General features: G+C 36.3%; 1 protein-coding gene and 1 long non-coding RNA gene across 11 annotated transcripts in view; one reads left to right on the forward strand and one right to left on the reverse strand.

The window, feature by feature from the left end:
- Positions 1-22,514, reverse strand: part of LOC121727643 (calcium/calmodulin-dependent protein kinase kinase 1) — a 146,271-nt gene that overhangs the window by 75,174 nt on the left and 48,583 nt on the right. Inside the window, exons 1-2 of one of the 8 annotated variants that reach the window (XM_042115586.1) lie at positions 21,559-21,652; positions 21,029-21,182 (exon numbers count right to left, since the gene is read on the reverse strand). The exons of 1 other annotated variant lie outside the window; for it this stretch is intronic. In XM_042115586.1, coding sequence (XP_041971520.1) covers positions 21,029-21,063 — 35 coding nt within the window. In that variant the 5' untranslated portion in view covers positions 21,064-21,182; positions 21,559-21,652. Of the gene's footprint in view, positions 1-21,028; positions 21,183-21,501; positions 21,653-22,514 lie in introns of those variants that run through there. 6 more of the 8 variants (XM_042115587.1, XM_042115585.1, XM_042115584.1 and 3 more) reach the window with 6 other exon arrangements.
- Positions 105-1,375, forward strand: LOC121727646. 3 transcript variants are annotated; one of them, XR_006035705.1, is made up of 3 exons: positions 105-450; positions 945-1,222; positions 1,311-1,369. It is a non-coding gene; the product is annotated as an uncharacterized LOC121727646 (long non-coding RNA). The 3 variants fall into 3 exon arrangements; XR_006035706.1 differs by lacking the exon at positions 1,311-1,369 and having other exon boundaries at positions 107-450; positions 945-1,170; positions 1,201-1,283; XR_006035704.1 differs by having other exon boundaries at positions 125-450; positions 945-1,074; positions 1,311-1,375.

A 22,514-nucleotide genomic window follows, 5' to 3' on the forward strand; every position in this document is an offset into this window, starting at 1 on the left:
GTCCGATGGAGACACCGTCCGCTGGTGGTGCGAGATACTTCATAACTTTCATAGACGACTATTCACGTAAAGTTTATGTTTATTTTCTAAAAAACAAATTGGATATTATGTCTGTTTTTAAGATTTTTAAAGAGGAAGTAGAAAATGAATTAGAAAAGAAAATTAAAATATTGAGAAGCGATAACGGAAGGGAGTATTGCAATAAAATGTTTTCTGATTTTCTAGCAGCTTCCGGCATCAAACATCAGACCAGCACACCGTACACTCCTGAGCACAACGGTTTAGCTGAGCGCATGAACCGGACGTTGGTTGAACGTGCAAAATGCATGTTATTTGAAGCAAAGCTGCAAAAACATTTGTGGGCAGAAGCAGTCACAGCTGCGGCCTATGTTGTCAACCGATCACCTTCACGGGTTTTGAGCGAGGTAACCCCGTATGAAAAATGGACGGGTAAGAAACCAAACATTTCACATTTAAAGATTTTTGGTTCTAAAGCTATGGTACATATTCCAAAACAAAAACGTTTAAAGTGGGATCGTAAATCTAAAGAACTTTTATTTGTGGGATATTGTAATAATACTAAAGGGTACAGATTATTTGACCCAGTGAGTAAAAAGATTACAATAAGTAGAGATGTAATATTTATTGAAAAAGTTGAGAACAAAAATGATAATATTGTCACTCCGGAACCTACAGCCACCCCACAACTTATTAATGTCCCATTAAGTTTTCAAAATGATGATGATGATGAGAACCCTCCGAATGAAACTTTGATAGAGTCAAGCACTGACACGACTTTCGATAGTTGTGAATTGGATGGTAGAAATGACAATGATAGAACTTTTTATCCAAGCGATGAAAGTTATAGTGAGGAGTTTGATTTCACGAGGAATATAACTTTACGACCTCGTCAAATGCACAACAATTTTATGTGTGCTAAACAGATTTCAGATCCATTGACTGCTGAAGAAGCTTTGTCTGGCAGTGATGCTGAGAACTGGAAATCAGCAATGGATGAAGAGTACCAGTCTTTATTAGAAAATAATACATGGGAAATTACTACTCTACCTGAAGGTAAACGTGCTATACCATGTAAATGGATTTTTAAAAAGAAAACTAATGAAAATGGAGAATTATCAAAGTATAAAGCACGACTTGTGATTAAAGGTTGTTCACAAAAACCTGGAATAGATTACACAGAGGTATTTTCACCCGTAATAAGGTATGCTTCTTTGAGATATTTGTTTGCTCTGGCTGTTAAATTTGATTTAGATATATGTCAAATGGACACGGTATCTGCTTTCCTCCAGGGAGACATTGAAGAAGAGATTTATATGATGCAACCATCACACTATGGCAACGGTGATCATAAACAGGGAGGAACAATTTCCTGGAATTCTAAACGTCAGCCTACTGTGGCTCTGTCTACCACTGAAGCAGAGTATATGTCGTTGTCGTCGTGTGTGCAAGAGGCTATGTGGTTAAAACAGCTTCAAGAATGTTTTTGGCCGGAGCTCAAACATCAAGCAATGATAATCTACAGCGATAATCAGAGTTCTATAAAACTTTCAGGTACTGATGGTTATCATTCCAGGACCAAGCACATAGATGTCAGGCACCATTTTGTGCGTGATAAAGTTATGGAAGGACACATTGATGTGCAGTATGTACAGACGGACATGATGGTAGCTGATGCGCTCACCAAGGCAACACCATATAGAAAACTGAGATATTGTGCGTCCAAGATGGGATTGATGTTTTAGGGAGGATGTTGAAAATAAAACATCATAGAAGTTTCTAAACTGTTACATGTAATAATTTTTGAACGATTGTTAAGTAGTTCCTATTTTGCTCACTTGTGGCGCTTGTGTGTTCCTTTTTTCGCGGTTCCGCTTCTTGTCGCGTCTTGTCGCCATTTTGCCTTGTATAATACGCTGTGCAATAAATGTACTAAACTTTATATTCGGGTTTATATTTATCTCCTACAGAAATCAATAATATAACTATAAATATATGAAAATAGTTGGGATATAGCTAAGAGATATCTTTGTTAAATACTAATGGTGGGTTGCACCAGAGGCGTGGTTAAAGTTAAAGTTATGGTCAAAGTTATGGTTATACCTAGTTAAGGCTAATTTAACTTTAACCTTAACTTTGACCACAGAACTTGACAGAAGACGTTGCTGGTCCGACAAGGCTTTAAATGAACGTGGGCGGGAGTGCTACTGGTAAAGGAGAACTGTCAAAAATGGCGTTTTTGTATGATCACAGCGTTAGTTCCTTTTTTCGCCACGTGCATTTAAAGCCTTGTCGAGCTTTGGTCGAGGTCAAGGTTATGGTTAAATATGGCGTCCATTTTTGACATTAACCAAAGATTTGACATTTTGCATTGTAGTTAAAGTTATAGTTAAAGTTACAGTTATAGTTAAAGTAAGTTGGTGCAACCCACCCTAAGTGTAGAGATATCAGTCTTTGCCGAGGACAAACGCTCACACTGTACAAAGCCGAAATTAGCCGAAAATTATCTCTTTTCATAAAATATGTACGTTTTTTTGATCGTTTTTTTGATCGACCACGACATCTGTATGGCTGTGGCCTGTGGTGGCATTAATTTATAATAATATCGGCCAAGTGCGAGTTGGACTCGCATACGAAGGGTACCGTACCATTATAATAGTGCAAAAAACTACTCCAGCTATTACCGTTGCAGCCTGGAGACAGATGTACAGACATCGAAGTCTCAGTAAATAGGGTCCCATTTTTATCCTTTGGGTACGGAACCCTAAAAATTAATGTAGATACGCCATTTTTCATATCGAATGAGCATTTTTTGTATCGCCTTCCATTTTAGTACGGGAGCCCTAGAACATTTTTTTTATTACTATCAAGTATCAATAGACAAAAAATCAGCTTGTTAAGATTCCGTTTTAGGGATCAGTAGTCAACCAAGTTTTGTTGATTACAGAACCCTATATTATTCTCTTCCCCGCCCCTCCGTTTCATTGACAGACAGACACTTTAGCCACGAAAACTTAGAATAATAATGGCGGGCACCAGTCTATTCCCGTTATTTTATAGGGTAAACGGTGGGGGAAGTTCCCACTTCAAACTTGTTTCTCGTTTACACTCGTCGTCGCCGGGTGGCGCCTCGAGTTGCTAACAGTATACGTTATGGCGACTAAGTTAGAGCAATCGTATTCACAGTAAGTACTAAATTTTTCATTTTAAATATCAAAAAGTGAAGTGGTGGGACGCGTATTTCAAATGAGACGTCTACTTGGAATTTTTTGAAACCGAGCTATAATTAATTAAAGGTGTAAATGACAGCATTGCTAAAAACGCAATTATAATACAAATAAATCACAAACATAAGAAGAAAATTTGCATTACGACTGATCGTAGGCCAAACATGTAGGGAAGTGTATTCTGTACTTTTGGCAATAGGTAGGTAAGTGATTCAAATGAGTTCATGACTCATAGGTCAGAGACACTTAGAGATGAAAGATTGTGCAGTATCGATAGGAACAATCTCATTAACGGCACGAGTTCTGAGTTCAATGATTTCTGTGTCTTCTCATGATTTATGCCGAAGTGAACCACGGTCAAATAAAAACATTTTCATAAGTAACATCCATTTGTGAACCAAAAATTTTAAAGCAGATAATACATCGTGTGGTTTTATGATAAGAATTATCATATGATGTTTCTTAAGACTCCACACTAAAACCACCGTTTAAACATTGTGGAATAATAAATAGTCTTACCGTTTTCCGTTTTGTTATTTATCCGCATTCAAAATATTTCAAAATGCAGATAAAATTAATAATATTAAAAACGGATAAATAAAATACGAGTTAACGGTAATATAAATAAAAGTTTTAGATGCCGTCCTAAGAGTACTTACATAATAATATATACCAGAGTAGACAGTTATGTCTATTGTGATAACTGATAATGCAGAAAGCCAGTGATTTAGACAGCTGTTAAGTTCAGGAGCGATTAACTAATCGATACACAGTTAATCGAATTATTTAACCTAAATAAGGATTTTGTGTCAAAAATTAATAAGATCCCGCTTTAATTAGTAAAAATTATGAAAGTAGCAAAAAACTTTCAAGAGTAAAAGGATTATAAGAGCCTCTTCGGAGATAACAATATTATATAACTTTTCTTTTGAAAGGCTTTAAGTTCAGAATCTTTTCATTACCAAAGACTAGAAGCGAATAAAATTTATTCAACGTAGTTTTTGGCCTTTGAGTTTTTTTGTAGCATGGTAAATAATATTATTAAATATCATTAACGCTAAGATAAGATTTGATTTTAACCGACTACAGATGGTCTAAGCCATGAGTCGGTCAAAAACTTAATATAAAGTAGCTTTTTCCAGCGGTTTCGCTACATAAACTATCTATTTATAATCTAAGATCCACTTTTCTATAATTAACAAAGCAACTACAACTTGTGTTTGTAGATAACATCTCGGCAATGTATGTATAGTACCTAATATAATACTGTAAGTAATCTGTGTATCTGTTATTATAACCAGACGTTACAAACAAGTGACGTCATGTGAATAACCCCCGACCTCCGTATTGTTGCTCAGACGACATCTACACAATATTCATAACTATAGACAACGAAATAAGTAATTCCATCTTTACAGAGATAGAGATAGAACTATACAGGGTGTAACAAAGCTAAGTGATAATAGTTCAGGGGGTGTACGTGTTCCTGACATAGAGTTCACTGTCAAAGTAGCAGCGCTGAAAGAGTAACTTTTTTAAACTTTTGTATGGGAATAACGCTGGGGCGCTTGCCCAATCCATAAATGCGAAAGTGTGTCTGTCTGTCCGTCTGTCTGTATGTCTATCTGTTACCGCATCACGCCCAAACCGCTGGATCGATTTTGCTGAAATTTGGTATGGAAATACTTTGAGTCTCGGGAAAGGACATAGGATACTTTTATTCCAGGAAAAATGTACGTGTAAATGTAGTTTTGGCGCAACGGAGTTGTGGGCATCATCTAGTACAGCTATAAATTCCAACTATCACTGCAGTGTGATCTGACCCTCCGACTGTATTATCAGAAATAACCCACGATCAATAGATGAATCCCCAACACACGGGCGGCTGTTTATACCGCCGTAAACTATTCACAACTCACATAACCGTACTGCAGCTGCGATCAGACACTTCGAGAAATTGATGCTATAAAATAAAATTCGTTTTATTTCTGAATTTTGAAACAAATGTTCTCAGAAAGTCTACATGGTGCCTACCACCGGTTATACAAACGTATATCGCGAAGATTTAAACGTTTGTATAATGTTTTCGTACTTCTACAACATAATACTTATTTATACAGAATGTAACAAAAGTAAGTGATGACTGATAATAATAATTAATCCTATTCTGTAGTTTCTGAGTGTCAGAGAAAATGGAATCTCGCTTTTATATGACGTCAGACGTGTATACTAGGTGATACGGAGAACATTGTTTTGCCATAAGCAGTGTGCCAATACGCCCATTATTATAATCCATACAAATATTATAAATGCGAAAGTGTGTCCGTCTGTCTGTCTTTTACCTCTTCACGCCCAGACCGCTGAACAGATTTTGCTGAAATTTGGTATGGAAATACTTTTAGTCCCGGGAACGGACGGAACGGATAGGATACTTTTTATCCCGGAAAAATGTACGGTTCCCGCGCGATAAATGAGTTTTGTCGCAACGTATTTACGGCCGTCATCTAGTAAGATATTTTACTACAATGTTTTTCACGCTAGACCACGGGCGTATATATAGCTTTGATAGGGGGGGGGGGGGGTCCGGAATGTAATAAAGCGACCAAGTGCGAGTTGGGCTCGCCCATGAAGGGTTCTGCAGCAGCCAAAATACGGACACGCTCCACAGTACAATAATTATTATTATATTGTAAATAGAAAAAAAAATACATGTACCTCGCCGATGAAAATCGGTGGGTACATAATTATATTGTCGATTGAACAAGACGTAAGATGGATGGGGGGGGGGTCCGAACCCCCCCCCCCCTGACAAAACAAAAGATTTTGTTCGCCGTTTGAAAACGTTTCCGTTAATATTCTGACGGTGGGCAACGTGTTGTCAGATTTTGGTCGGATTATTTACTGTTTGTCCTAGTTATAGCGACCTTTGCGGAATATTCCCATCCCCCCGTAATATTAGGTGTCACGTTTACTTCATTTTGGAAAACGTGTAAGCCACAGAGCAAAGGTTAGTTGTAAACAAACGTAAGGAATGATCCCCGAAATAGCTGTGTTTGGAAACATCATCCGCCCGCCCATACCGCCCGCGCCCTGTACACTTCCCGCCAGAAAGTTAGCACATTGACCTTTGCAATATTTGGACACAATAGGTCGCGTACAACTTCAATATCACTCAGCGAAATTGGTGGAAGCAATCGACGCACGTGCAGGACGACAAGCAACAGTAATGTGCCACCAATTTTTTTTTATTTAGTGTTTAAAGCATGAAGAGTTTCGATTATTGTTTCGCACGTGTCTATGGATCATAATTAGCATGAATCAAAGTGTCTTGGTTTTCGTAAGGCACTGTACATTTAAATCTGATCCAGATACTTGAATATTAAGACTGAAAAGTTTTGATTAGTCTCAGAGTAATTAAGTACCTGATGAAAATTTATTAGATAGTTGCCTATTTTAAGATTTTAAGGCTCAAATTTTAGGGCTGCTGGAAGAGATTTCTTATTAGAAATAAGCAGACCTTTTGTCGTCTTACCATGTACTAAATAAATATATTGTAATATTGTTAATGTTTCTTGTGCAATTTTTTTTATTAGCCTATGGCCTATGCCGTCCAACTACTGGACAAAGGCCTCCCCACAGTCCTCAATTTTTTCTTGATACTAATAATTATGTGATTATAATATATATATTATGAATTTAATAAGTTATAGTTTAAAAAAATACAAAGACTTTAACGTTAATTACCAAATGTAATGCGTCCCACACAGGTTTCGGTGGGCATGTAAAAAGACCTACGTTCGTCGTAGCATGCCCGCCATACACGCTACGGTCTACCGGAGAGGTCCACCTGTGTGTGGGAATAGATTTTGCGCCGTTCGCCTGCGCAGGTCCAAAAAACTACACAGGTCTATTCCCACACACATTCCGGTCTACCTGCGCAGGCATACCTGCACAGGTGGACCTGGTAGACCGTGGCGTGTATGGTGTGGTGTATGGCTTACATTATGGAAGTAAAGGAATAGAGAGCGCTGTTGGGCTGAAACTGTTGGGCACTATAATATAACTCGTAGGTGGCCTGGCTTCAATGAAGCCGGTTATTGTGACCGAAACCGTGTGCGGGAGGCATTTTGTCACTATAACTTAAATGTACGTATACGTATTCATTGTACAATAGAACACTCATGTTTAACCCCCGACGAAAGAGAGAAGTGTTACATGTTTGACTTTTCTGTCTGTCTGTGTGTGTATCTGTCCGTGGCATCGTAGCATCCAAACGGGTGGACCGATTTTGATCTAGTTTTTTTTTGTTTGAAAGCTGACGTGATCGAGAGTGTTCTTAGCTATAGTTCATCGTCATCAATTATTCAAGTTGTTGTGTGCTGGAAAACTTGAGTTTATCTACTTCATAAAAATATTGTAATTTGTAAGCAACTTCCAATGATTTGATCGATTCAATGTTTTGCAGGAATCACGCCTAAACCTTAGAATCGATTTTGATTGATTCGATTGATTAAAATTTGGTATACATATATTGTGAGTCCCGGGAAATATATTGGGACTTACAGATATTGGGACTCGTTTTTGTTGCGGAAAAAGTTTCCGCGCTATAAACGACGTCATCTAGTATTTAGTACTACGCAAATGTTTGACATTAGCGTCATGTAGGTTCCGGACCGGTTACTAACTCGTTCCTAATGGCGTAAGTCATCGGTTTCGGTTGCGTCGACTCATTAACATCAAACATGATAAACTATAACACATTAAATAATTATATTAATAATGTACATTGTGCGTGTATATCAGGGCGAGAGGTTCTTATAACTCCATTCTAATATCTTGAAAAACTTTATTAAAACTCATTAATCGGGACTTAACAGGCTAAGTCCCGATTAATTAGTTAAAAAAAGCATGTAGCAGCATTACTATTAGGTAGTCGCGATATATTCTAGTAGTAATGCTATTATTTTTTTCCTCGACGTTTCGGCCTTGTTGCAACGGCCCGTTTAATATTCCGTGGTTCCGATTAATACATTTTAATTAAGATGCAACTCGAAAGTTTAAAATTTCATCTTGAAGAACGTCATCAAAATCCCAACTTATTTTAAGGCTTCCCTCTCAAAAAGAATCATAGAAGTCGCTACAGTTATACCCACATATTATATTATTTATTATATAATTATATATTTTTTATAAAATAAGGGGGCAAACAAGCAAACGGGTCACCTGATGAAAAGCAACTACGGTCGCCATGGACACTCGCAACATCAGAAGAGCTGCAGGTGTGTTGCCGGCCTGAAGGAATACGCTCTCTTGTTGAAGGTTTGCAGGTCGTATAGGTCCGGAAATACTACTGGTGACACTGTCTCGGTAGAGAGTCTGGAGAGCACCCATGTCATCCAAATATGTTTTAAAACCGTAAATATCCTAGTACTTAAGATTTTTACATTCGGGTCGTTCCATTGATGTTCATAGTTCGGGTTCGAATCCCGCCGACGGAACAAAAAGTTTTCAATGTTCCCTGCTCTGGATGTGTATTAAATATGTGTATGATATAATAAAAATCTTATATATATATGTATAATATAAAAGTAATAAATATATTTCCGTTGTCTGGTACCTGTAACACAAGTCCTTCAGGTATTTAGCACGGGGCCAGACTGACGTGGTGTGAAGCGTCCATAGATATTATTATTATATTATAGTAAGTTTAATTTAAAAGTCAATTTTCTCTTGTATTAAATCGTTGTTTATTTGGAATGTTTATTAAGTCTATTAAAAATTATTGTAAATTGTAATTAACATTTGGTATAATTGTAATGTAACAATTGGAACAAGAAATACCTAATAAGCTTATTGTTCAATTACTCGTTTGTAAACACTTTCAAATTGACGATTGGTTTGAATTGTAAATTAATTGCCGTATTATATGGTATTATCGTCTATTTGGTATGAAGCTATATTTATTATTCATGTATTACTATCGTTAAATTGTTTTTGTTCTTCACGTTAATTTCTATCGCTTAAATGGTTTTTTTCGTTGGTATACTGCGGGGCTAAAATGGTCGCTTTGAATAATAATGATATGAATCATAATATGATTCATTTTTCTAAAATCGCAAATGCAACTCTGCTTGCAATTCGTTTCTGTATTTTTGTACTGATTTGACATTTGTCAGTTTCACAGTTTTGACAATTCATTTGATGAATTGATTGAGAGGAATTGCTAAATGTGACCATTTTAGCCCCGCTGAATAATTATCGATACTTAACTGTGAGTTTAAAAAGTATTGTTAACATTTTTTCCTGTCACAAAAAATACCACGGAAAATTTAGCTCGGTTGGTTCTGGTCTGGTCGATGTTTTGAGCGTTACTCGCATACTGTTAGTAGAATAAAATATACTTCATTGCGTTTAAGATATTGTACAAACATTATTTAAAATACATTCAGCAAAGATACATGAACGCAAAGGCAGCTTTATTGCTATTGAGGAATATTATAGTGACTAGTGACTAGTGACTAGTGACTAGTGACTAGTGACTAGTGACTAGTGAGTACAGAGTAGGTATATACAAGGTGTACACATTTTGTATGGAGATACTTTGATTCTCGGGAAAGGTCATAGGATAATTTTTATCCCGGGAAAATGTACGGTTCTCGCGTGATAAACTAATTTTGGTGCAACGGAGTCACGGGCGTCATATAGTGCTTTATAGTTTACGAGCTTTTGCCCGCGGCTTCGCTCGCGTTAAGAAGTATTATTATATACAAACTTTCATCCCTTATTTTAACCTCTTGGAGGTAGAATCGATCAAAATCCTTTCTTAGCGGATGCCTACGTCATATTATCATCTACCTGCATGCCAAATTTCAGCCCGATCCGTCCAGTGGTTTGGGCTGTGCCTTGATAGATCACCATGTCAGTCAGTCACCTTTGAGTTTTATAATATAGTTTATGTATGAAGGGCATGAACTATGAAGGTATGAAGGATCAAGTAACATAATATTTTGGTGGGGATCACCCCACCATCAATTCATCATCAATTCAATGTTGCTTGCAGTTGGCTCTAATCTTGTTATAGTCCGACCAAATATAGATCAGACATTTATTAATAAATTCTGATAGTACATTTTATTAAGTGCAAAGTGATCGTGTATAAATACCGCGCATGCCGGTATAATGGTACAGTTTATGTTATGGCTCTCGTCAGCAATAACATCTCCATTCAGACCGCCTTTGAATCTTTAAATAGCTGGTCGCTGGTCGGTGAGATCCGAATATTTATAAGTGTACGATAAACACGGTTCACTCGGTAATACCTAAGTATGAATTTGAAATGAGATTTAGATGTGGTATTTACTGAACGTCAGGAACTGTATATCTATATATTAATACGCGAGCGAAAAACTTTGTATCCTTTTGACAAAAAATGCGGCAACGTAGGTGAATGAAATTTTGCACAGTTATAGTTTATATGGTGAAGGAGTGCATCGGGCTAATATTATTTTCAAATTATGCTTTTATCATACAGTTTTTATAAAACATTACACGCACTACAACACACGCAAAATTTAAAACTTATAATAGATTTTTTTATTTGAGGTCGTATTTCGACCGTTGGCCGATCTCTAGTTTTGCATAAAAAGACGCAAAGAGTGCACTACGCCGCTAAATGAGTTCTCGCTTGAAACTACTACATGAAAAATTAAGCTAAATGCATAGCTTTTATTGCGACATTAGATTTTGCGTTAGGATAATGCATCACCTGATTGTCTGACAAGTAAGATGATCCATGCGTCGGATGGGCATGTAAAAAGTCGGTCCTGCGCCTGATCTCTCACCAGGCGTGTCGGTCTTCCGTCCCACTGGGTTATGAGAGTAAAAGGAATAAAGAGTGCTCTTGTGTATTGCGCAAACACTTAGGCACTATAAAATTACTCCTGCGTAGCTGGCCTGGTTTCAATGAAGCCGGCCACCGTCACTGAAACCGGTGTGGGAGTTATTATAATAGGCTTTACCGCGGCGGTCCTCGAGTGCCATACATATTTCAGCGATCAGCAAGACTATGCTGCAAAGGATTCATGTAGCTGTTGCTGACATGATCATGGATGATGATCCTCGAGATGTCATCACATGATCATCCATCACCAGGTGATGACATAACAATATGATGACGGATGATGACCCGGCGAGGTCACGGACAATGAGGTCGGCGCCGGTTATGCTAATCCACTTTTTGTTTGTTTCGCAAATAATGGTCGTGAATATCAAAACATTGCATTAATATTTACTTGAATATCATTATTCGTAAGATCTTATCCACCTCGAATGCAAAACCGGGTCTCCATCTTGCTTTTATATTTTATAGGTATCTATGCCTATGGACCGTCTGTCTGTTACCTCTGCACGCTAAAATCACTGGACCGATTTCTTATGATGAGCCGACGACGGGCATGGAGATAGAGTTTTGAGAAAGAACATGGGATACTTTAATTCCGGATACTGTCCCCGCGAGATAAACGGATTCTGGCGTAAGTAGCAAACTTCGTTGTAGGCGTTATTATAATAGATATGTATCACTTTGGTCATCTATGTTATTTCTATATTATATACAAATATTTTCATGTTAAATAGATAATTATATATAACGATATGATGAAATAAAAAGATATGTATTTCCATGTAACATAGAAATATTTGGTATAAAAATTTCAGTTTTAAGAGTTTGTGTGAAATTGTGAGAAGAACTGTTTACCTCACCACAGAGTATGTACAGACAAAATATGGTAAGTACCAGTTGTATATTAAAATCGGTGACGCATTGCTGTGCTATATCCAGTTTTGGTAAACGAAAAAAAGGTCAAACTTGTACGACAACCTTCAAAGTGTAAGAGGCCAAGATTATGCTGACCAAGTTTTCGGTAGAATTTCGCAAAAGTTGTTTTTAGGGTTTCGTACCCAAAGGATAAAAGTAAGAGGCCGTTTCATTATTCTCTATGTATCGTCACAAATAATTAAATAGCTTAGGGTCTGTTTCACCACTTCCTGATAAAGAGCCGAATAGGCTATTCAGTGCTTTTTTGACAGATTCTCCATACTGATGAAGTATGGAGAATCTGTCAAAAAAGCTCTGAATAGCCTATTCGGCTCTTTATCAGGAAGTGGTGAAACAGGTCAAGTTAAATGGTGAATAGCCTATTCGACACCTATCAGGAAGTGTTGAAACAGGGCCTTTAAATTTGGAATCTCGCATTGTTTTGCAACGTATGAAGTAACGATTTTTTAAAACTTTTGGGAGTTAAATGTGTATCATATTTTGTAGATATATAGGACTATAATAATTACATTCAGTCGAAGCCACAGTGACAGAACAGTATATGGTCAAAACTAAAACCCTTCGAGGAAATAGGAATCATAATTTTTTTACATAATTTTGGCGTATTATACGAAGTTTTGGTGTTTTGTGATACGAGCATGTAGGTACAATAGCTGTTATACGAATAAGTTATGAAGGAAGTTTTGTATGAAATGCGCATCTTATTATATTTGCATTTTATTAAACTTCCACATAAAGTCAACGGATGCAGTCGGTCTATTAGAAAACTCGGTGTAGAGATTTGAGTTAAAACTTGTAGAGTTTATTTTTAGTTTAAGACGTCTTTGACGCTTGCTAAAACTTCTTAATAAGATAAAAAAAAACTTCTTTATTTTTCCGGATCGAAATTAATATGATGATAGTTTATGCCAATGCCCTGGTTGTTTTCTGAAACAACTGAATTGATTTTTGTCCGAAGTTTTACGCATTTGGAAGTCTAGCAGGTTTGTTCCGTTCAGTTACTAAGTCAATATTAACTATTAATGAGTAATTATCAATATATTTGTAATATGAGGGCCCTTCCCGGGTGAGGGCCCTGAGAGCCCGGGGTTAGGTTATAATTTTTAAGTTTACAGTACAGTTAGGCGTATAATGAATTTTGTAAATAATTTTCGATGTTGAGATAAAGATCGCCGATGTGTTTGCACCAGGTGGCCTGCAGCTGTGTCAACAGTGCGAGTAACCACAACGAGAGAACTTACGACGTATATATTACATATAATTATTATACAACATCCATACTTAATTCCCGAACCACTGAACCGATTTTGCTGAAATTTGGTATGAAGATACTCGTAGGAATTTTATCCCGGAAAAATGTACGGTTCCCGTGCGATAAACGGATTTTGCTGCAACGGCGTTGCGGACGTCATCTTATAATATCTACGAGTAAACTAATATTATAAAGCGGAAGAGTTTGTTTGTTTGAACGCGCTAATCTCAGAAGCTACTAGTCCGATTTGAAAAAAAATTTCTGTGTTAGATAGCTTATTTATCGAGGAAGGCTAAAAGCTATATTATATTATCACGCTAAGACTAATAGGAGCAAGGAAACAGAGGTAAATATGGAAAAACCCGGAAAAATTATTTAAAAGGCTTATCTCACGAACTACTGGAGCAATTTTTATGTTATTTAGCACATAATATAAAGACCACGTCTTTATATTATGTGCTAAACGACCACTCACCCTTTATCACAGTTTAAAATGTTATCAATAAGAAGTTTGTTTACACGTCATAAACTATAATCGAAACCTGCCTCGAACTCAATCGGTTTTACCAGAATCCAGACAAAACTTCGTTCTAAGTGAATACACAATCTGGTTAAGGAGTTAATACAGTTTCCATTTAAATGAGCAGTGTGAGCCATTGCCGCGGAAGAGATCTCAGAGATTGTTCAAATTACGAGTAACTATATTTTGTTCCATTGTTCAATTTATTGTTAACTATGACTTTCGCAATCCATACTAATATTAAAAATGCAAAAGTGTGTCTGTCTGTCTGTCCGTCTGTCTGCCTGTCTGTTACCTCTTTACGCCTAAAACGCTCAACCGATTTTGATGAAATTTGGCATGGAGATACTTTGAGTTCTGGGAAAAGACATAGGATTCTCTTCATCCCCGAAAAATGTACGGTTTCCGCGCGATAAATATAGCTTTAAATATTTTGCATGTTGTGTAGAATGCTACAGATAACATACAAGAAGTCTTTGGAGACTGTCACAAGCCCCCTATTTGGTAAGATAAGTTAGACAATGATTTAGCTATACCACTATTAATATATTATATTCTGTGGCTATACCCACAGTGTTTTTTCTTTGTCTTCCAAGCAACTTTTCATGTTAAATTACTAGATGCAGTAATAATCTCAAAACGTTATTTACGTGTCAGGTCATAATTTGTTTTCGTTATATTTCTGCAAACTCATTGCTATGTTTATTATGTACGGTTACATAAGTCGTCAACAATTTGAGATGCAAGATGTATATATGTCGCAGCCGACTGGTTTAAATAGCCGTTCAATCAAACAGCTAGCCCTTTGACTGAACAACGCCATTCAATCACACGGCTATACGTCGTTTAGCCGACTTGTTGACTACAACGTTCAACACTACAGCTAGACGACGCTTAGCCAACTGGTTTGTTTTTGTTTTGGCTGCGCCCCCCGGGCAAAACAAAAACAAACCAGCAAAATATTTAAAGCTATAGACTAGATGACGTCCGCAACTCCGTTGCGCATATATTCATTTATTGCGCGGAAACCGTACATTTTTCGGGGATGAAGAGAATCCTATGTCTTTTCCCAGATCTCAAAGTATCTCCATGCCCCCCTTTTATTTGACGGCGGTCGCCGGTTGCTGCCGCAGCACGCTCGCTGCGCTCGCTCGGCTCCCTCTATGTTGTGGTCTAAGTTCTAATCTAACCTAACCAACTTTTGGACTTTCTGGATTGTGTTTGATTTTGTTTTGACGGGGGGCTGTGCCCCCCGAACCCCCCTTTCGGGGGAGGCTGCGTCCATCCATTTCATAATCCCGAAATTTCTCCTCGAATATATTTTGTTGAAATTTTAATTCACTCGTATGTGCCTCCACAATTATTTTTGTCTTTTTAATAACGAAAATAAAACGCACCTAGCGCCGCAGCGGTGCGCGCTGAACTACTTCAATTAGACGGCGGCTTTTGAATCAGCTGTAGTGTTGAACGTTTTGAGCGACTAAAATATTCAATATAAAAGCTAGACGTGTGATTGAATGGCGTTGTTCAGTCAAAGGGCTAGCTGTTTGATTGAACGGCTATTTAAACCAGTCGGCTGCGACATATACATATAAAATATAATTATCTTTTTAGTCTTGACCGGCCTCATTAAAGTAAGTTGTAAAATTTTAATGGCTTTTTAGTTATTACGGAAATAAAGGTATGTCACGTAGCGACCATTGAGTTATTTTAATTGTTTAATTACTAGTTAGTACTTACATAATATAAACAAGAAAATCAGTATTACAGATCTACAAGAATGTCCTTCAATTATTATTTTTAAATAAAAAATGTAAACCGACTTCCAACTCATAAAAAATATTAAATGATTGTTATTATTTAAATAGTGGTCTATTTAGAACTCCCCTAAAATTCAACGATTTCTCTACTCAATCTTTTCTCTTTTAAAGGCGGTACCAGCCAACTTTGAATCAAAAGATTTTAGCAATTTTTAGGGCTGGCACCGACTTCAATAGTGTGAGGATTACGAAAGAGTCACCCAAGTTGCACTTTACAAGATAGCCTAAGTGACACCTGTCAAAACTTCATTGTAAGGTTGTAATCACGTTGTAATAAAAGAAATATGAGCTATAAAATATGAATAAACTATAATAATTATTAGATTACATGTGATACAATCATACAACATGCAAGGTCCGTCGTTAGACTCAAACATTCATTAGTTGTTCGTTGGCTGATAAAACACGCACACTGTTACCACAGTATAAATAAAACAGTAGAAGATTTTCACGTTATCGCCTAGACATGGTCAGACGCACGCTTACTTTATATACTTCTAATATAGCAAAAAATCAAATCAAATCGAGCGCGTAGACGCTTCCATAATATTATACGGGTAGGACGATTGTTCCGGTCGGACCGAGGCCTCGTGCACACACAAGGGGGGAGTCCAGTCAGGTAGGCCTGCAATCAGTCCGATCGTGATGACTGACGACCGATACATAATATTAGTCCAGGCCATTTAGCCGAAACTTTTTCGTTTTCGCTTCGTTATAGAATCGCCGATCAAAATGTATGGAATTGACATAAGACGAGTCGAAAGTCAACGTCATATTAACGAACGCTTATGTCAATTCCATACATTTTCATCGGCGATTCTATAACGAAGCGATAACGAAAAGATTTTGGCTCACCCACCCCCCTGGTTCCCTAGAACATTTTTTTAATTTGATTACTATCAAGCCAATTTTCGGTGAGTATATTAATTGGTTGATATTGATATAACAGTAATATTGTCCTACAACTGAAAAATCCATATTTTAGGATCATCAAATCGAAATATTTTATCATTTTTATCTCTGTTAGCTACCAGTTTGAAGAATTTTTTCAGAAAATATTGTTGGGCGTCTTATCAAAATTAAGCTACTCAGTACTCACGGAAAATTAGCTTGGTAGTCATCTAATGATAAGTATGTTATAGGGAACCTGGACTAAATGGTAAAACTTTTACTTAAATAATTATTTGTTGACCTTAAAAACAGTTGAGAGTGATTCTACTTAGATTGAAGGTGTATCTTTATTTGAATTTGAATCATTATTTGTTGTACATGAGCATTGGAAATAAAAAAGACATTATTCTCACTTCTCAGTCCTTGTGTCGGACATTTGGAAGGCCAAACAGTGTTGTTACTTGTAAGCTAACTGAGTTTTTATAATTAGGTGGATCAGCTGATTAAAAGGTAACTACCGAGTGCGTTGTCGGCCCTTTAAGAGGTAATACTATCTCTTCTCGAAGGTTTGCAGGTCGTGTTGGTTCGGAAGTACTACTGGCGACTATTCAAGTGGGCCTTAGGTCATTTTAATAGCTGACATTGAAGTTAGAAATCGAAGATATATTAATATCCAAGTTTGGTTTCAAAGTATTTGTTTGTGTACGTATGTCAATAATTGACATACGTACACAAATGTTAGGCGCATTCAACTTTCGTTTTGACGCATTCAATTATTGAATGCGCCAAAACGAAAATTGAATGCGTCAAAACGTTGGGCGTTGCATCTATATATTAAAATAACCTCCTTTTTTAAAGTCACTTGAAAAATCAATCGAATCGCATCGCATCGGCGATTAGTTAGAAGAATCGCCTCAAAAGGTTGAAAGCACTAAAAATTGCTGGAATATCAGCCATCATTCAATTACGGGTATTCCCCAGACAGAACAAAGCCGACATGGCGACAGGATTATCGACTTGAGGGGGACCAATCATATTATCACTATAGCTTTTGAACATACATCATTTGATTATGATTTTACATTAGGGTACTTTGAATGAGACAATTTTGCGTATTAGCCAACCCCCGTGACTTTGAAATACATTTACCGGTTTTAATGTAGCTTTTTCACTAATTATTAAACTAGCCACCGTCATTGAATAAAAAATATGGGACCTTAACATTGCTAAAAACATATTTTGAGGAAAAATATTATAATATTTAGAAATATTTATAAAATGTCATAGACTTCCTTTGACTACAAAAACTGTGACCTTCACTCGCGACCTGCAGCTAGTTTTAACAAAACATGTTAAAAGTTAGTTAAATAATTATAAAAAAACGACTGGATGTTGTTTTTATATTTAGGTAACAGACAGACACACTTTCGCATTTATAATATTATTAGTATGGATTTACTATGTGTCTGAAATTTGGGACCACGAAAAGTGATCCGCAAAGAATCCCGTCTCTCTCTACCACGCTGCGAAAATGTATGCGGTTGTGCTGGCACTCGCGGGGTGCAATCAGCAATACTTACGTGGTTTATTTCGTCTGACAAATACTGGAGTTTTATGTAGAGTATCATATTATATTATACTCGTATATAGAGCAGACCAGGGGCTCCCAAACATATTTTGTCTACTGCCCACTTTGAGAGCAAATGTTTTCAGCGCCTCATTATTTTACCTAATTTTTTATCTTTATTTAAATACAGGGGGGCTTTTGAGCCAAATAATATAAAAATAAATACAAAATGCAAAATTAGTCATTTTCAAACCATATTTTTATCATTACCTACCACTGACTTCATTTTCATTTCCGAATTTCCTCCAATCCCGGAATCCCAGGTTTTTTTTTTTATGAAATAAGGGGGCAAACGAGCAAACGGGTCACCTGATGGAAAGCAACTTCCGTCGCCCATGGACACTCGCAGCATCAGAAGAGCTGCAAGTGCATTGCCGGCCTTTTAAGAGGGAATAAGTTAATAGAGGAGGGTAGGGAAGGGAAGGGAATAGTTAAGGGTAGGGAAGGGAATAGGGTAGGGGTTAGGAGATTGGGCCTCCGATAAACTCACTCACACGCCGGTTTTCTGTGAGAACGTGGTATTTATCCGGTCGAGCCGGCCCATTCGTGCCGAAGCATGGCTCTCCCACGTATAAATTCTTATATTCTACTAGAAGACGCCTGAAAAACTTGAAAAATTAAAACTGTGTGAGAATAGATGTATATTGTTTAATTTAAAATGCATCCAGATGTAATGAAATTACAGATCACCCCCAAGCCTCTACACAACGCCCCCATTTTTAACTTCGCCCTTCCTTAGGCCTTTAGCGCCCACAAGGGGGCGTTATCGCCCACTTTGGAAAAGGCTGGAGTAGAGATTATTTGACTCAATAATCTTATTAAGAACTTTATATCCATACTAATATTATAAATGCGAAAGTATGTCTGTCTGTCTGTCTGTTACCTATTCATGCCTAAACGGCTGAACCGATTGGGCTGGAAAAATGTACGGTTCCCACGCGATAAACTAATTTTGTCGCAGCGGAGTTGCGGGCGTCATCTAGTAATTATATGTTTGGTTAATTTTGCGGTATATTTAATTTAAATCTAATAATTAAGTGAATAATATAAATATTTTACAATATCATACACTTAAAATTTCTTACTTACTTACTTATTATTTTATCAAATTCCCGTCATTTCCATAAAATTTTACTAACGGAGTCAAATTATACTTAATTCTAATGTTTATAGTCATAATTAATTTTAATTGCTAACTAGGATACTTTGAGGTTTACTGTTTGTGATGAATGAATAATGATTATATAAAACTTTTTTAGTCCACAATACATATTAATATTATATACTTTCAGAACAACTTTTGACATAAAAAATCTCGTGTCGCGGTGTTTGTTGCCAAAGCGACCAAAATGGCAGGGGCCTTTTTTTGTGCTTATTAGGTAGGTCTGAAAATCGGCCATCTATATTATGTTTCTTACTCTCTGTTATGTATACGACAAAATATGTTTTTATTGCAACCCAGGACAGAATTTAGTTCATACACGTATTAAGTAGGTATATGAATGAATAATTCCTTGAGATATATTTTATACAGTGTTTATTACATTTCATTTTATTTTATCGTCGAGTTTCAGTCGCTATACACAATTTGAGCATAGAAAATTGCATGAAAATTTTAAATTTTAAATGTTATGGTAAATTTTAAATAAGTAAAGTATTATTTTCAAGTATTCCTACAAATATTATAAATGCAGAAGTGTGTCTGTTCGTTACCTGTTAACGCTCAAACCACTAAACCGATCATTTAAATGAAAGGTAGACAATATAATACAGTTATCCATACTAACTAATATAAAAAATGTGAAAGTGTGTCTGTATTTTACCTCTTCACAATCAAACCGCTGAACCGATTTTGCTGAAATTTGGCATGGAGATATTTTGAGTCCCTAGAAAGGACATAGTTTAGATTTTCCTCGTAAAAATGTAAGATTCCCGTGTGATATGTAAGATTCCCGTCTGCTAAACGATTTTTTTTTCGGACGGAGTTGCGGGCCTCTAGTACAATATCATCTAGTACAATATAACATACATTTTAAGACGGGAAAGGACATAATTATTATTATGTCATAATTATTATATGCTAGTTTCTTACGCCGCCGGTTGTTCTCGGCGGGGTTGTTCCCGAACCGGTGGTAGGCAACGTAGTTTCTTCGTTCGACTTTCAAAAAGTGTATCATGATACCCATTTTGAATAAAAATATATTTTATTTATTTATTTTATTTTATATTTTATGTCCTTTCTTATTTTGTCCTTAATTTTTTTGAAGGAAAAATATACGGTTCCGCACGCGGGCGCATCTAGTAACATGTTATTAAACAATATTTGAAGCATTCAAAATTTGTTACATTCTTATAATTTAACCTTATGATAACAGTTCAATAATATTTTCGTTTTAAGTGTCAAAGATTATCTCTAGTCTCTACATAGAGTTGTTTTTGTTTATCAGAATTCAGATGCTATTGTATATATACCGTCCCAATTAAAACGCTGATAAACACAAAAATTATTAATCATCACTTTTTATGCAAATAAATAAAATTAAAAATAGATAAACACTTTTTTCATATTCGAACAATCATAATAAATAAATAATATACTTATCACATAACCGGTCTCCCAAATACATTTTAACATTTTATATAAAAAATTATAAAGTTGTCTCGGGTTTTTAAGAAAATGAAGATCATCAGTTTGTATGTATCTATACTTAGACCAAACCACGAGTCAAGGTAATTTTGACATTTATCTTGAATTTTAATATATTATCTACTCTTGTGTTTTGAACTAAAAATCACTTTTTAATTTTTATATAAAAAAAATGAACATCAATAAATACCTGTCATTTCCCCCATCACCTGTCACTCCATTCATCGTGAACACAGTTAAAAGCAAAACAGCACCAAGAACACATGTGATATGCACCAGTTACTCTGTTCATATATATCTTAGCGTAAACTACAATACTACCGATTTAAAAAAGGCATTCGAAACTGGTAACAAGACAAAATTACACTTTATGGCGTGTATGTTATCTAGAGTTCACTGCAAAAGTAGCAGCGCTGAAACTCGAAAGTTACTTTTGAGTTTTGACTATTTCGATAAAAACGCCCCGTTGTCGTGAATTTGTCCATACAATATTTTTTTTCTAAACAATTAAAAAAATAAATGCACAAAAATTGGGTAAACTTTTCAAGTTAAAGTTCTGAGGAAGAAAATAACGCAACCAAAAAGTTATACGCAGTGACTATTTTTCGCAGTCAAAAGCCAGCGCTCCATAAAAGTCAAAAGTAAATATTTCAGCGCTATCACATTCACAGCATCTCTATGAAACTCATACACACCCTAAACTATTATCACTTTTGTTACTTGTATTCAATTGTATGTAAACGGATTGTGGCAAAACACGTAAGTCACGAAGTGTGTGGCAACAAACCACACGCCACGATCACGCCACGGCCGAGTTCAGACTGCCGAGTGCCGCGTTTCGAACAACTTACTACACACCGTACTTATTTTGTTCACATAACCTTGTTTATATTAACTTAAGGCTCATTTCGAAACACACAGGGGTAATATAAGAGCACGAGTTTGATCTTACTACAGGAAACAGACCGTACATATTTCACTGGCATGACTTCTACTAGAGTGTCTTAAAGTTTACATTTAAATACAGTCAGACGCAATATAAAAGTAATGTTTGGGCGCGATGTTATGTCATTCAAGTTTAGGTTGTACGCGGTTGTTTAGTACGTCTAACAGAACCTCTATGCCAAGAACATAAGGTTTAGTTTCATTGATATTTAGAGGTAAACTAATCTTGAATGGAGGTCTGGTTTGTAAACTACCACTAAAAAGATAGAGGCCCGCTCGTAAACACTAAGGTGCCATCTAAATCTTATATTACCTAAGCAAAGACTAAAGAACAAGTACGAAAAACCTAAATAATATTTTAAAATTTAAATCTTAGATACTAGAAAATATCCGGAACTCTACATAAAGATCGCTCGGATTCAATAACCGGTAATGATTATATATTGCTTATTAAAATTCATAAGCCTTTATTATTTACAAGATAACTCACGCAAATCCTTTGCGACAAAATTCGTATATCGTGCGGGAACCGTACATTTTTCCGGGATAAAAAGTATCCTATGACCTTTCCCGGGACTCTTATCTTACCTTAGCTAGTAGCTACAAAGCAAAATCGGTTCAGCGGTTCGGGCGTGAAGAGGTAATAGAGAGACAGACGGACAGACAAACTTTCGCATATATACAGGATGTAACAAAAATAAGTCATAATACTTTAGGGTGTCTACGTGTTC

Source organism: Aricia agestis, chromosome 6, assembly GCF_905147365.1.
Source record: "Aricia agestis chromosome 6, ilAriAges1.1, whole genome shotgun sequence".
NCBI lineage: Eukaryota > Metazoa > Arthropoda > Insecta > Lepidoptera > Lycaenidae > Aricia > Aricia agestis.